The following is a 13,970-nucleotide window of genomic DNA, read 5'->3' as shown; positions in this document are numbered from 1 at the left end:
AGATGTATGTCAGAAGGAGCCATTACCATCGTTCTCTAGAGATCTGGGTGCGCCATTGTTAAAGATTTGATCCACATGATTCAGTATGAACTCAATCACCACCTGCTGGACCCGGACAGCAAGGAAGGCTGCATCTCCATTGCAACCAGTGGCTTCGATTTCTTTGGACCTAAATCATGGAAGAAACACATTCAGTTCAGTGAGTCAGCCCTAGAGCAGCAAGGCGGAGCCAGCAGGCCTTTCGTACAGCCCCATCTCTTCAATGTAGACAGTTTGTTAATCTGTAGAATATTTTAACTATTCAGACCAATTAAAGAGACTTTCCAAAAGCTGTGAAGCCCAACACGCTGAACAAATTTAAAGCAATTACTAGGAAGTATACACTGTAAGACTATAACACAATATTAGTGAATATACAGGAACTGATCTTGTCCCCATAGGATCTCCTTTCACCCTCACTCAGTTGTTCTGTGGGGCAGCTCATCATTTACGAAGTCATAGGAAGCAGTTGATGGAGCTAATAGCCAGCTGCGTCCCCACCAAATCCAACAAAAGCCAATGAGCCATAGAGACAAGAAAAGCCTTTGCAAGAAATTATAACAAACAGACCCATAACTTGACTTCCATCCCGGTGGTTCCAACTGCCTTTGGAATGCAGAGTTCCCAGGTTAGCAGGCAAAGAACCTAGGCTATTAAAATCACTGTTAATTCATATGTGCTACAAAAGACCACTTAGCTACAGAGAAGGTGGTAAGAAGGGTGTGGTGGTTACCTGAGGAGGTTTGGTGCCCACACCAGGGCCAGGTTCCTGGCGTGCATGTTGGTCTTGCTGCTGAAGGAGGCGATGCGGGCCAGGTGTTGGATCAGGTATTCCAAAGTCCTGTAATAGTTCATTTACTTATTCATTTTACAAAGTGAGAAACTTTGGGGCCTGTGTGAAGCCTGGAGATAGTTTCTAAGTTTGGACTTGAGAAACTAAATACATAGTTCTATCATGTGAATTTTGGAAGAACATTCGGAAGATGTCAAGATTGGTGAAAGTAATAGTCTTGGCCCTAGATTTGTTGGTCTGGGATGGGGAAGGAGACAGTCTTGGATGAAAAACATCTATTACTGCTAGGAAGTCCTTTCTCACACCACATCAGAATCTGCCCCCGAGTAACAGATGGGTAGGCTTAGGGAACACTGGGAAAGGTGGTAAGCGTAGGGGTGACACTGTGAAAATGAAATGAAAGGGAGGGATGATGTAAAGCAGTGGAAATTTCCGATGGCTTTAGGTCATTCGACCCCCGCCGGGGTCGCGACCCACAGGTTGAGAACCGCTGATGTAAAGGATGGTACTGATGCTCAGACAGACAGATCAGTCAGTGACTCCAGAGCTACAGTCAAATCCTGTTTGAAAACCATCTTGGGCTCCATCAGTTTGGTTAGTCTATGAATTTGGATAAGAAATCACTGTGAGAATATCCTTGTATGATCAGAATCACACAAGGGGACTCGGAGGAATATCCTGCAAGTGACCGAGACATGGGCTGCTCCTTCCCACCAATGTCCCTAGTCAGACACCAGCTCACTCTGATAAAAGCGACCTGCTCACCCACCTCAAAATGCTCCAGGAAAGCCACTGTCCACGGAATTTGCTTCCTTTTATGATGCCACTCTCGGTCTGCGGTCTTACACCGCATTGAGAGGCTGTGACTTTCTCTCCCCAAGGAGTCTTACCTGTAGTGGGATGGGGGAAGCTCCTGGATAACATTTTGGATTCGGGCCAACTGGCCTTCTTCTGGGCAACGCGACACTGCCTCCTGCGGAGGAGAACATGAAGCACCCAGTGAATGCCCGAGAGGGTGGACACACAGCAGCGCCTGCTGGTTTTCCTTTGGCTTCTGGGACTGCAGCCTTCCAACCATGCCTAGAGATCATCCTTCCAAGAGGCACACTTTTCTAGTAAAAACAACAACTGAAATCTCTGAGGATCCGTGATGTGAAGCGTCTAACGTTGCACACACAGAGACCTATGGATGGTTTGAGTCTCTGTGCACCCTCAGATGCCCGTTAGGTATCCGGTAAAAAAAAAAAGGTGTAGAATCTGGGGTGTGTCTTGTGTGGCAGAAGGAGTCCCAGAAACTCAGGGAGAGATAAAGAGATGGAAAAAGAGGGAGACAGTTGAGTCGAAGATGACAGGGTGGCCCCAAGTTTACTCAGCCTGCTGTCTTCCTGGGTGCAAACAGCCACTTCCCATCTAGGCTGAGACAGCTCCAGGGCCTTGCTGCTACTCGGTAGCTGCCAGGTGTAGATGCTGAAAGGCAGGGAACATGTGCCTTCTCAGCCAGGTAAGAGCTTGGTCCCTGAGACTCAGTGGCCTTGCTTGGATTTGCTCTCTGTTGTTTCCTAGTGGATGTTTTGTCCCCACCCATCTCCAGCCCAGGGGCCTTAAGGCCGGGACATCAGTAAAGGCAATGTGATCACAGGCTTGTCCGGGTTTCCACACAGTGTGGGTGTTCCGGGGCTGATTCTCTTGCATCCCCGCCTTGAGAACCTGCCTTCCCTGTGCACGGGTTCAAGGCCCCCTCCCAGGACACGGCTGAGAGCTCCAGACTGCCAGCACGGGTGCGGTACCTAAGTTCAAGGTCAACAGCAATCACATCTTCCTTTTTATTCTGAGGTATAATTTCCATATAGTAAAAATATACACGTCTTAAGCTACAGCTCCACGAATTCCTTCATGTGCATATACCCATGTAACCCCACCCAGACCAAAGTGCACTTTAAAAGGAGCTCCTGAAGGCCCTGGCCGGTTGGCTCAGCGGTAGAGCGTCGGCCTGGCATGCAGGGGACCCGGGTTCGATTCCTGGCCAGGGCACATAGGAGAAGCGCCCATTTGCTTCTCCACCCCCCCTCCCCTCCTTCCTCTCTGTCTCTCTCTTCCCCTCCTGCAGCCAAGGCTCCATTGGAGCAAAGATGGCCCGGGCGCTGGGGATGGCTCCTTGGCCTCTGCCCCAGGCGCTAGAGTGGCTCTGGTAGCGGCAGAGCGACGCCCCGGAGGGGCAGAGCATCGCCCCCTGGTGGGCAGAGCGTCGCCCCCTGGTGGGCGTGCCGGGTGGATCCCGGTCGGGCACATGCGGGAGTCTGTCTGACTGTCTCTCCCCGTTTCCAGCTTCGGAAAAATACAAAAAAAAAAAAAAAAAAAAAAAAAAAAGGAGCTCCTGAGCTCACTCTAGTCCTTATGACCCTGAATCCACAGCCATATGCAACTTACATAGTCTTGTATTTCCTCTTAGCACTAGAAACTTGCTTTACATTTCCATATGGGGTGGGCAAAAGGAGGCCTACATGGAAAAATATGTAATACAAGAATAAATTTTGTGTTTCCTGTACTCACACCTGTAAGCCTACTTTTCCCCACCCATGTATAATGAAAAGTATAATCATAAAATATATTGTTTAATTTGGTAAGTACGGCCCCCTGCAATATCACCAAAATAAGATCCTAACAGTGGTGTGGTTTTCTTCTCGTGTTTACCTCTGTTCAGCATTTAGCTAGCTGTGTATAAAGGGTGAAGTTCAAACTCGCCCTTACGAGAATTCTTAGGCCCAGAGGAGTGGAAGGACATGAACCCTGTGGGGCCCCTTCTGTCTGCCAGGCCCTAGCTGGGCCCCACTTGCTGGGTCTGTTCTGTCCTAACCAAGGAGGATGCCAAGGCACTGCCCCAGCTGGCTCTCCCAGCCCCCTCACGGGTCTCCATTCCTTCCCACAGAACTCACCACCTGTACACATTCTCTATAATGTGCTTATTTATTAGGTTTGCTGTTTACGGTCTGCCTGCCTTGCTAGATGTGCAAGTGCCAGGATGTGAGGAGTCCCAGTGCCCGGCACACGGGCATTCCTCCAGACTCGTTGAATGACTGATTATACTCCATTTCCCTGCATGCCAGGGCTTTATCTATTACGGTTATTATTTCTTGGCTTTTTTTATTTAATTGAAGAAAAATTTATACACAGACACTGTTTTTAAAGGCAATCAAAATTCTCTCCACAGGAAAACTTGATATTTTGTTTCCTAAGCAGAAGTGGGAAGAAAGGTGAGACTGGGAGGGTCACAGTCACAGGTGTCCCAATCTTCTGGTGGGTTTGCAAGCCTGAGAATAGAGCCGGTATAAGCATGATCCCTGCCTCAACCCTCACTTTTTGAGATATGCAGGATGGAGAGTGTGAGGACAAGAATGGAGTGGGAGACCCTGGCCGGTTGGCTCAGTGATGGAGCGTCGGCCTGGCGTGCAGGAGTCTTGGGTTCAATTCCCGGCCAGGGCACACAGGAGAAGCGCCCATCTGCTTCTCCACCCCTCCCCCTCTCCTTCCTCTCTGTCTCTCTCTTCCCCTCCCGCAGCCGAGGCTCCATTGGAGCAAAGATGGCCCGGGCGCTGGGGATGGCTTTGTGGCCTCTGCCTCAGGCGCTAGAGTGGCTCTGGTCGCAACAGAGCGATGCCCCAGATGGGCAGAGCATCGCCCCCTGGTGGGCGTGCTGGGTGGATCCCGGTCGGGCGCATGCGGGAGTCTGATTGCCTCTCCGTTTCCAGCTTCAGAAAAATGCAAAAAAAAAAAAAAAAAAAAAAAAAGAATGGAGTGTGAATCAGCACCCTGACACCTCTGCTCTCTTCCTGGAAGTGGTCACTTAGAAAAGAGATTTGTAGCCCTAACCAGTTGGCTCAGTGGACAAAGCATTGACTCAGCATATGGATGTCCCAGGTTCAATTCCCAGTCAGGGCACATAGGAGAACTGCCCATTTGCTTCTCTACCCCTCCTTCTTCATCCTCTCTCCCTCTTCCCCTCCCACAGCCAGTGGCCTTGATTGATTCAAGTGTTGGCCCCAGGTGCTGAGGATAGCTCAGTTGGTCCAAGCACGTCAGCCTCAGGTGCTAAAAGTAGCTCCATTGATTCAAGTATCAGCCCTAGATGGGGGTTGCCGGATGGATCCTAGTCAGGGTGCATGTTGAATTCTGTTGCACTATCTCTCCTCCTCTCACTTGAAGAAAAGAAAAGAAAAAGAAAACAGACTTGTGAGGAGGGCCACGGCTGCCAAGAAAGAGCCTTATAAAGGGAGCAAAGGGAGAGAAGCTCCAGGGGCAGGAGGGGCACAGAATGCAGTGTGGGCCCTCCCACATCCTATCCTTTAAAGGAGGAGGAATGGGAGGCCCCTCTTCTTCTCCCTGCAAAGCTACGGTGAGCTTGGCAAAGCTTGCACACACACACCCCCGCCCTTTCTAAAAATGTATCTGGGGAATAAAGGTGTGGATGAATTTAACAGACCACATGGAAAGTTCCTTTAATATTTTAGGAAGCTGTTAGTCATCTTTGTTCTCTGGGAGGCAGGGCGGGCTCACCCACTGATGCCTGTAGGTCCCATTTGGGATTGGCGTTTATTTCGTTATTCACAGCCTCTCCCCATCACACCCCAATCCTATTCAGAAGCTCTCTAGATCCCTGCTTCTCTCCTGGAACAGTTCAGGGGCAGTGAGCTTATTTTTAGCCCAGGCAGGCCTGGCAGCAGGGTGGACAAACAACTGTGGCTCTCTCTCCCTTCCAGCTGCACCCCAGCTGCAACGCGGCCTCTGCCTTGCATTATGTACTACTTACTTTACAATTACCTTTTTATTTTAATTCATTTTAAGCAATTAGATTTAAAAAAAAGTAACATACACACAATTTTGAAAATGCAAAGCATCCAAAGGAACGCACAGAAGGAAGTTAGTATTCCTACCAGCTGCGGGCCTCCGTGTCCAGAGGCAACAACCCCTGTGTGTCCTTCCAGACAGTCTTTTGCCTCTCCATTCAGTCACACCGTGGCACCTCCATTCAGTCACACCGTGGCACCTCCATTCAGTCACACCGTGGCACCTCCATTCAGTCACACCATGGCACCTCCATTCAGTCACACCGTGGCACCTCCATTCAGTCACACCGTGGCACCTCCATTCAGTCACACCGTGACACCCATCTGCAGATTCCCTGCCTCCTGTCCTTTCACAGCTACCACACTGGCCTCCACAAACTCTCTCAAGCAAGCTGCGCCAAGTCCTCCACAAGGGCTTTTGTATCTGCTGGTTCTTTGGGACAGACGCCCTCTTCCCCCAAACAGTTACACAATTTGTTCCCTTGCTTCATCTTTGTCTCTGTTCAAATATCACCTTATAAAGAGCGCTTTGATTATCCTACAAAAATAGCAGTCCTCATCATTCTCTCCCCTGTATCTGCAGTCATTTTCCTCATAGTACTATCAACAGTTCCCCTTCTGTCACAGTAAAATGCGTGCTCTCTTTGATTCTATCTTAATTCTGGTCTCCATTTCTCCCTTGGCCTTCAGGTAATAGCTGCTGCAGTAGATATGTTAATTATTAAAGGAATTCTGCTTGAGGTTTGAGCTTTTGGCCAGGATTTGCAGGAGCCTCAAGACTGGACTCAAATGGGGGTGGGGACACAAAGAGATTTATTTAGAGATTTCCCTGCTCTTCTGTTGGTGCCTAGACGTCTGCGGTAGATGATCACACACCTCCTGCCCTGCCCATTTTTCCTTCCCTAGACATAAAATGTGTCTGAATTCTAGGCTCTCTTAAGATGGATTTGAGGAAGCTCTAAGGCCCCCCAATCTTCTCAAGCTTGGCACCTTATTTAATCCATCCCTTATTGTTAGACACATAGATACTCCGCAAATTTTGATATTATAAATAATATTGCAATAAAATACTTGTAAATCAATTGTTATTATTATTATTGGCACATCTGATTAGAATGGAGTCCTAGAAATGGAGTTATAATATTTTTAAAAAGAAATCATTTTAGGACTTATGGACAGTAATTTCAGATGACTTTCTGGATGCCCAATTTACATTTCCAATAGAAAACTGTAAAAGAGCCAGTATCACCACAATTGTTCAATTTTTAAACATTATTAAATTGTTTCTTCATTAGTTTAGGATGCTTTCTTTATCTTATACTGTTATTTAATACCTGAACATATTTTATATCTGTTAATTCTATTTTAAAATAATTGTGGTCGTTCTGAGACAGAATGTTAAATCTTTCTTTTCTTTTTCTTTTTTCTTTTTCAGGTGAGAGAAGAGGAGATGGTAAGGTAGACTCTTGCATGCGCCCTGACTGGGGTCCACCCAGCAATCCTATCTGGGACTGATGCTTGAATACCCAGCTATTTTTAGTGCCTGTAGCTGATGTACTCCAATGGAGCCATCCTTAGCGCCAGGGCCATGCTCAAACCAGTCGATCCACTGGCTGTGGGAGAGAAAAAGGGAGAGAAGGAGGAGAAGGAAGAGGGGATAAGCAGATGGTTGCTTCTCCTGTGTGCCCTGACTGGGAATTGAACCCAGGACATCCATACACTGGGCCGATGCTCTACCACTGAGCCACTAGCCAGGGCCTGAATGTTAAGTCTTTGTTTCCACTGGCCCTGGCCTGTTGGCTCAGTGGTAGAGCATTGGCCTGGCATGTGGGTGTCCTGGGTTCGATTCCTGGTCAGGACACAGAGGAGAAGTGACCATCTGCTGCTCCACCCCTCCTCTTCTTTTTTTTCTCTCTCCCCCTCCTGCAGCCATGGTTCTATTGGAGCAAGTTGGCTCCAGGTGCTGAGGACTGGCTCCATGGCCTCTGTCTTAGGTGTTAAGAAGAGCTTGGTTGCTGGGCAATGAAGCAGTGACCCAGATGGATTGAGCATCACCCCCTAGTGGGCTTGCAAGGTGGATCCCAGTTGGCACATGCTGGAGTTTGTCTCTGCCTCCCTTCCTCTCACTGAATAAAAAAAAGTCTTTACTTCCACTTACTAGCTATATAACCCTAGGCAAGAGTCTCTCTAAGCCTCAATTTTCTCATCGTAAAAGAGACAATAAAACCTACTTCATGGAGTTATTTTGAGGATTAAATGAAATAATATTTGTAACAAGTTTATCATATAGTAACCACTCAATAAATGCCAACAATTATTATTTGTCCTTTAATATTTTTCCAATTTTATTATACCATTGAGATATTATTTTACTTTAGCTGTACAAATGGGTTTAAACAAATCATTATAAGAATGTGTAACAACATAGAGCTATTTCCATGTCCCTGAAGAAGGCTTGCTTCTTCATTAGTGTGATCAAAGAACTCTATTAAATGACAAATTCTTCATCATAATCAACTTTACTTGGTTCTACCTATGTTAGAAGTCAGTTGTCACAACAAAACATTCTTATTTTATTTTTTTAGTGTCAATAAACTATTTAAATGTAACATTAGATTTCCTTAAAATTTGATAACAAGTTGACAAATTCGGTATTTTTTCTGTTGCTGTGGGAGAACAGAATGATTAGCAATGTCAGGGAACAGAAGCGGGAGAGATAAATAGGGGTTTTATTCTGAGCCTATAAAATAAGATCTAAAAGGAAACTTTATTTCTGAAGTTTCTAGACAAGAATTCTTATCTACCCCCACGTATCATAGAATGAAATTCAGTTAAAATAAATTCTTTCAGCTCTTTAACATGATGATATTCTTATTCTATCATATTCAAGGTTGATACTATTGTACTGATAAGAGGATTAAAACTATGTAGAAAACAAACAGTAAAGTCTTATGTACTAATTGAAACAATATACTTTTGGTTGATTCAAATTGGCAAATAATTTAACAAACTGAAAATAGTGTTGAGAGCGAGAGAGAGATCTGTAAGGATGTCTCCTAAAATGTTAATAGCAGATATACCTGGGTGTGGGATTTACACTTTCTTTTTTATACTTTTCTGTATTGCTTTAATTTTTTGCAATTAATATTTATTTTGATTTGGAAAAACAAAACATAACAAAAACATTATTCAAAGATTTAAACAAACATTAATGAAGGAAATACCCAGAAGTTAATTGTAGCTGTCTTTCTTTAAGAGAAGAGACCAAAAGGCTTGACCAGATGGTGGCACAGTGGCACAGATCATTGGCCTGGGATGCTGAGGACCCAGGTTTGAAACCCTGAAGTCGCCGGTTTGAGTGCAGGCTCATCCAGCTTGAGCATGGGCTCGCTGGCTTGAGCATGGGGTCACCGACTTGAGTGTGGGATCATAGACATGACCTCATGGTTGCTGACTTGAGCCCATAGGTTGTTGGCTTAATGCCCAAGGTCGCTGGCTTGAGCCCAAGGTCTTGAGCAAGGGGTCACTGGCTCAGCTGGAGCCCCCTGGTCAAGGCACATATGAGAAAGCAATCAATGAACAACTAAGGTGCTGCAACTATGAATTGATGCTTCTCATCTCTCTCCCTTCCTGTCTGTCTGTCCCTGTTTATCTCCCCCATCTCTTGCTAAAATAATAATAATAATAATAATAATAATAATAATAATAATAATAAAAGAGGAGAGACCAAGGGTGTCTTCCTACTTTCCTCCATTTTTCAAACTGTCTTTTATTGAGTATGATTACTTTTAAAATGAGGAAATATTCATATAAGGTGATAGTGATGACAATCTGACAGACTCACATGAGGTCCACAACCTTTCTGCTGGTTCCTGGGAAAGATTCTGCTGTGGTCTGATGGCGAGAGCCTGCCGTTATTTATGACAGCCACTTAGAGTGGAGGCTCTTTGCCTTCTGCCTTAGATCTCAAAGTCCCCTTGGCTCTCTTAGGGCCCCCTAACCACTGGTACTTCCACATCAATGGGTGTATGCTGGCTTCTCTAGTGGTCACCATTTATACACAAGTTTTTATTGTAGATTTTGGCCTTATTTTTTTCATTAAAAATTTAATGTATTTTCAGTGAATACAATTTTGAATGAAGCAGAGAAAACTATCTATAATCCCATCATTGAAACAAAGTTATTAATCTCCTAAACATCTTTCTTTTTAATCATGTCATAATATACAGTTGTATATCTATTTTTCCAATTATCATTTTTTGAATATTACCCTCTTTTATTAAAAACTCTTGATGGTGGCAGAGTGGAAAAAGCATCAGCCTGGAATGCTGAGGTCTCCAGTTGGAAACCCTAGGCTTGCCTGGTCAAGGCTCATGTGGGAAGCTCTACTACAAGTTGATGCTTCCTGCTCCTTCCTGCCCCTTTCTCTCTCTCTTTCTCCTCTCTCAAAAATCAATAAACAAAATCTTTTAAAAATATATATTTTAAAAATATATATATATTTGCCTGACTTGTGGTGGTGTGGTGGGTAAAGCATCGACCTGGAATGCTGAGGTCACTGGTTCAAAACCCCAGGCTTGCCGGGTCAAGACACATATGAGAGGCAACTACTATGAGTTGATGCTTCCTGTTCCTCCCCAACCCTTTCTCTCTCCCTCTCTCTAAAATTAATAAATAAAATCTTTAAAAAACAACAACAACAACTCTTAAAATATATTTTAGTTGGCCCCACCCAATTTTAAAAAAGCATTTACTTATTCTTCTCTTGCTATTTGGGTGTTCTGCTCTTCCATTTCAAGTTGGAGGACCTTTTAGCCTGACCTGTCATGGTTCAGTGGTTAAACCATTGACCTGGAGTGCTGAGATCACTGGTGCAAAACCCCAGGCTTGCCCTTTTAAGGCACATATGAGAAGCAACTATGAGTTGATGTTTCCTGCTCTTCCCCACCCCCCACCCTTTCTCCCTTTCTTTCTCTCTCTCCTTTCTCGAAAATTAATAAATAAAATCTTTTTTTTTTTTTTGTGATAGAGAGAGAGACAGAGAGAGGGACAGACAGGAAGGGAGAGAGATGAGAAGCATCAATTCTTCATTGTGGCTCCTTAGTTGTTAGCTGATTGCCTTCTCATATGTGCCTTGATGGGGAGGGGGCTACAGCAGAGCAAGTGACCCCTTGCTCAAGCCAGCAACCTTGGGCTTCAAGCCAGCAACTTTTGGGCTCAATTCAGTGACCATGGGGTCATGTCTATCCCACGCTCAAGCCAGCAACCCGTGCTGAAGCTGGTGAGCCCATGCTCAAGCCAGTGACCTCAGGGTTTCAAACCTGGGTCCTCTGTGTCCCAGTCCAATGCTCTATCCACTGCATCACAGCCTGGTCAGGCTAAATAAAGTCTTTAAAAAAATTTTTTTAAAGAATCTTTTAGATGCTCAAAATAAGTGTATTACAGGAGCCATGAGAGAGATTCCTTCCTATGGTTAGAGCCTACATCTGGTCCTTATCAATAATTGCAACTCTTCCATAATCTTAATTTCAGACAATCCCTCTAACCACCCCACTCCACTAATCTAATGCCTTCACTGGGATGAATAATTTACTGATCTACTTTTTCATTGTTATACATATACCTGTTTTATGCTCTTATTTCCTTTATTATGCAGACAAAATTCTATGGTCAATTAGTTCAATCACTTCCTTGCATACACCCTCATCTTCCTCATCCCACCTAACTGTCTACCTCTACCCATGCAGCATATGTTTAAACTCTACTTTTAATGCTATCCCTACAAACATCTCTTAAGCAGTTATTCTCCTTTCTACTTTTACTAGAGGTGCCCTATTTGGTGACCATACAGCTGCCATTGAGGTGTTTGGCTCTTGCTCATCCATCTTCCACCAACCCAACTCTCCAGTCTATCTAGCCCTACATTCTGGGCTGCTTTACCCTGATTCTTTTCTCTTCCCAGCTTCCGACCTCTCTTTTGATTTCTGTTTGTTCTTTCTGATTCTCTACTCACCTACCTCTTTCCCCAACCCCCAAAAGAAACACAGAAGGAATAGCTTGATAAAAATGAAGTAGCAGTGGGTACAGTATGTAGTCTTAGGTTCCTGTCCTGCTGTGTGACCTTGGGCCAGTCATTTCATTTCTCTGGTTCTTAGTTTCCTCCCTAAGCAATGACATACACTTGGTTAAATAAACCTGGAGATAATTTAACCCAGCTCTTAAAACAAACATGATTCTGAAAATGTAAGAAAGGAACAACTTAGCAAATAGTCCCACCACCCTACTTTCCTCGTGATACCATCCTGCGTCCACCACCACATTAAGATCATGTCATCCATCTGGTGAGGTTAATCATTGCTATTTTAGTGCTGAAACTCTCCTTGGCTCATCCATGTGTCTCACCTAGTAACCATAATGGAAATCCAAATACTTACCGTGAATTTCTCATAGAGTTCATAAGTCAGGAGGGGGTTGGGCAGCTCCCTAAAGTAGAGCTTGCAGAGTGAGCCCACACAGTGGATGTCCTGGAGGTACACTTCCCTTGTCAGATCTGGACATTGATCTGAGCCAAACTCTTGCCTGAAACAACACAGACAGAGACATAACAATCCCAGGAACATGTGTTCCATGTCAGCGGCTGTTTGGCTGCTTAGGGGTAAAAAGACCCTAACATGCTGCTCTGACTACACATTTGACCCTGATACAAAAAAAGACCTTCTATTTCAAGCCCAAGGAAGCTAGAGAAAGACTTCCACTACATGTCTGGATCTTCCCTGCTAAAGCAGCTGTAACTGGAAAGACATAATGCCCATTTACAAATGGATTTCTCACGGTATTATGTTTACAGTCTTAGTTATAAAGAGTGGAGAAATATAAAAACAATTTGCCAAAAAAAAAAAAAGCCTGTTGAGAGTTCAGTTTTTCCAAAGTATTGTTCTAAATGAAATTCTCTTTCTTAGAGGAGAGATCAGATTTTTGTCACTCATCTCCACATATTCATGCCAAAAACTTGTTTCATCGGGAGACTCAAACCCAATGTTGAGAACTTTAATCGATGATTTGTTTGCTGGATGGAACTTTCTAGGCTGCCTGATAGTGACTCCCACAGGATAAAAGAGTTAATAAATATCTTTTTATTTTTTAATTTTTAAATTTATTTTTAGTAAGAGAGACAGAGAGAGAGAGACAGATAGGGACAGACAGACAGAAAAGGAGAGAGACAAGAGCATCAATTCTTCGTTGTGGCACCTTAGTTGTTCATTCATTGCTTTCTCACATGTGCCTTGACTGGGAGGCTAAAGCACAGTGAGTGACCCCTTGCTCAAGCCAGCGAGCTTGGGCTTCAAGCCAGTGACCTTTGGGTTCAAGCCAGCAGCCATGTGTTCATGTTTATGATCCCACACTCAAGCCAGTGACCCCATGCTCAAGCTGGTGAGCCCTCCCTCAAGCCGGTGACCTCAGGGTTTCGAATGTGGGTCCTCTGCATCCCAGGACAACGCTCTATCCACTGCGCCACTGCCTGGTCAGGCTACATATACCTTTTTAAACAACTATAGTCAGTGGGTTGCTTAAGAACATTATAAGATTCCAGGCCTCATTTCTAACTAAAAAAGCATTTTCTAACCAGGTTACATGAATATCTTGACTGGCTAATATATACTTACAGTTAAAAATCTGTTCAAGCTTGATGGGTGGTGACACATTGGATAGAATGTTGACCTGAGGCACTGAAGTCCCAGCTTTGAAACCGCAAGGTCGCTGGTTTGAGTGTGGAATCATCGAAATGATCCCATGGTTGCTGGCTTGAACCCAGGGTTGCTGGCTCAAGCAAGGGGTCACTGGCTTGGCTGGAGCCCCCCAGTCAAGGCATGTATGAGAAGCAACCAATGAACAACTAAAGTGTCACAATTAAAAGTTGATGCTTCTTATCTCTCTCCCTTCCTTTCTGTCTCTCTCCCTCTTTCTCTCTTACTAATATATATATATATATTATATATATATATCTGTTCAAAAATATTATATATATATATATATCTGTTCAAAAAATGACAAATTTAGGCTTTAATACAAAAGAGAAGTTAGGCTTCTTAAGAGTATTCAATTGGTCAACCAAGTAGTGACAAAGTCAGTGGGACTCCCAGAACCAGCATTTCAAAACTGCTTACTCATTCTCTGTAGCCTGGTTTTTCCCCTTTAATAGGAGTAAGGAAATCCCTGATACCGTAAGAACCCAAAAAGAAACTGAGTGGAGCCTTGAAAAGAAAACCAGTGACCTCATAACTGCACAGGCATGTGGT

At 44.4% G+C, this 13,970-nt stretch overlaps 1 protein-coding gene across 1 annotated transcript in view; it reads right to left on the bottom strand.

Annotated features, from left to right (window-relative positions):
* The window catches only part of ARHGAP31 (Rho GTPase activating protein 31), a 117,986-nt gene that overhangs the window by 35,332 nt on the left and 68,684 nt on the right, over positions 1 to 13,970 (bottom strand). The window contains exons 3-6 of the mRNA XM_066347772.1: positions 12,108 to 12,252; positions 1,723 to 1,805; positions 773 to 880; positions 27 to 169 (exon numbers count right to left, since the gene is read on the bottom strand). Coding sequence (XP_066203869.1) covers positions 27 to 169; positions 773 to 880; positions 1,723 to 1,805; positions 12,108 to 12,252 — 479 coding nt within the window. The remainder of the gene's footprint in view (positions 1 to 26; positions 170 to 772; positions 881 to 1,722; positions 1,806 to 12,107; positions 12,253 to 13,970) is intronic.

This window comes from Saccopteryx leptura, chromosome 8 (assembly GCF_036850995.1).
Source record: "Saccopteryx leptura isolate mSacLep1 chromosome 8, mSacLep1_pri_phased_curated, whole genome shotgun sequence".
In the NCBI taxonomy this organism is placed as follows: Eukaryota; Metazoa; Chordata; class Mammalia; order Chiroptera; family Emballonuridae; genus Saccopteryx; species Saccopteryx leptura.
This window is presented reverse-complemented; position numbering and strand designations above follow the sequence as displayed.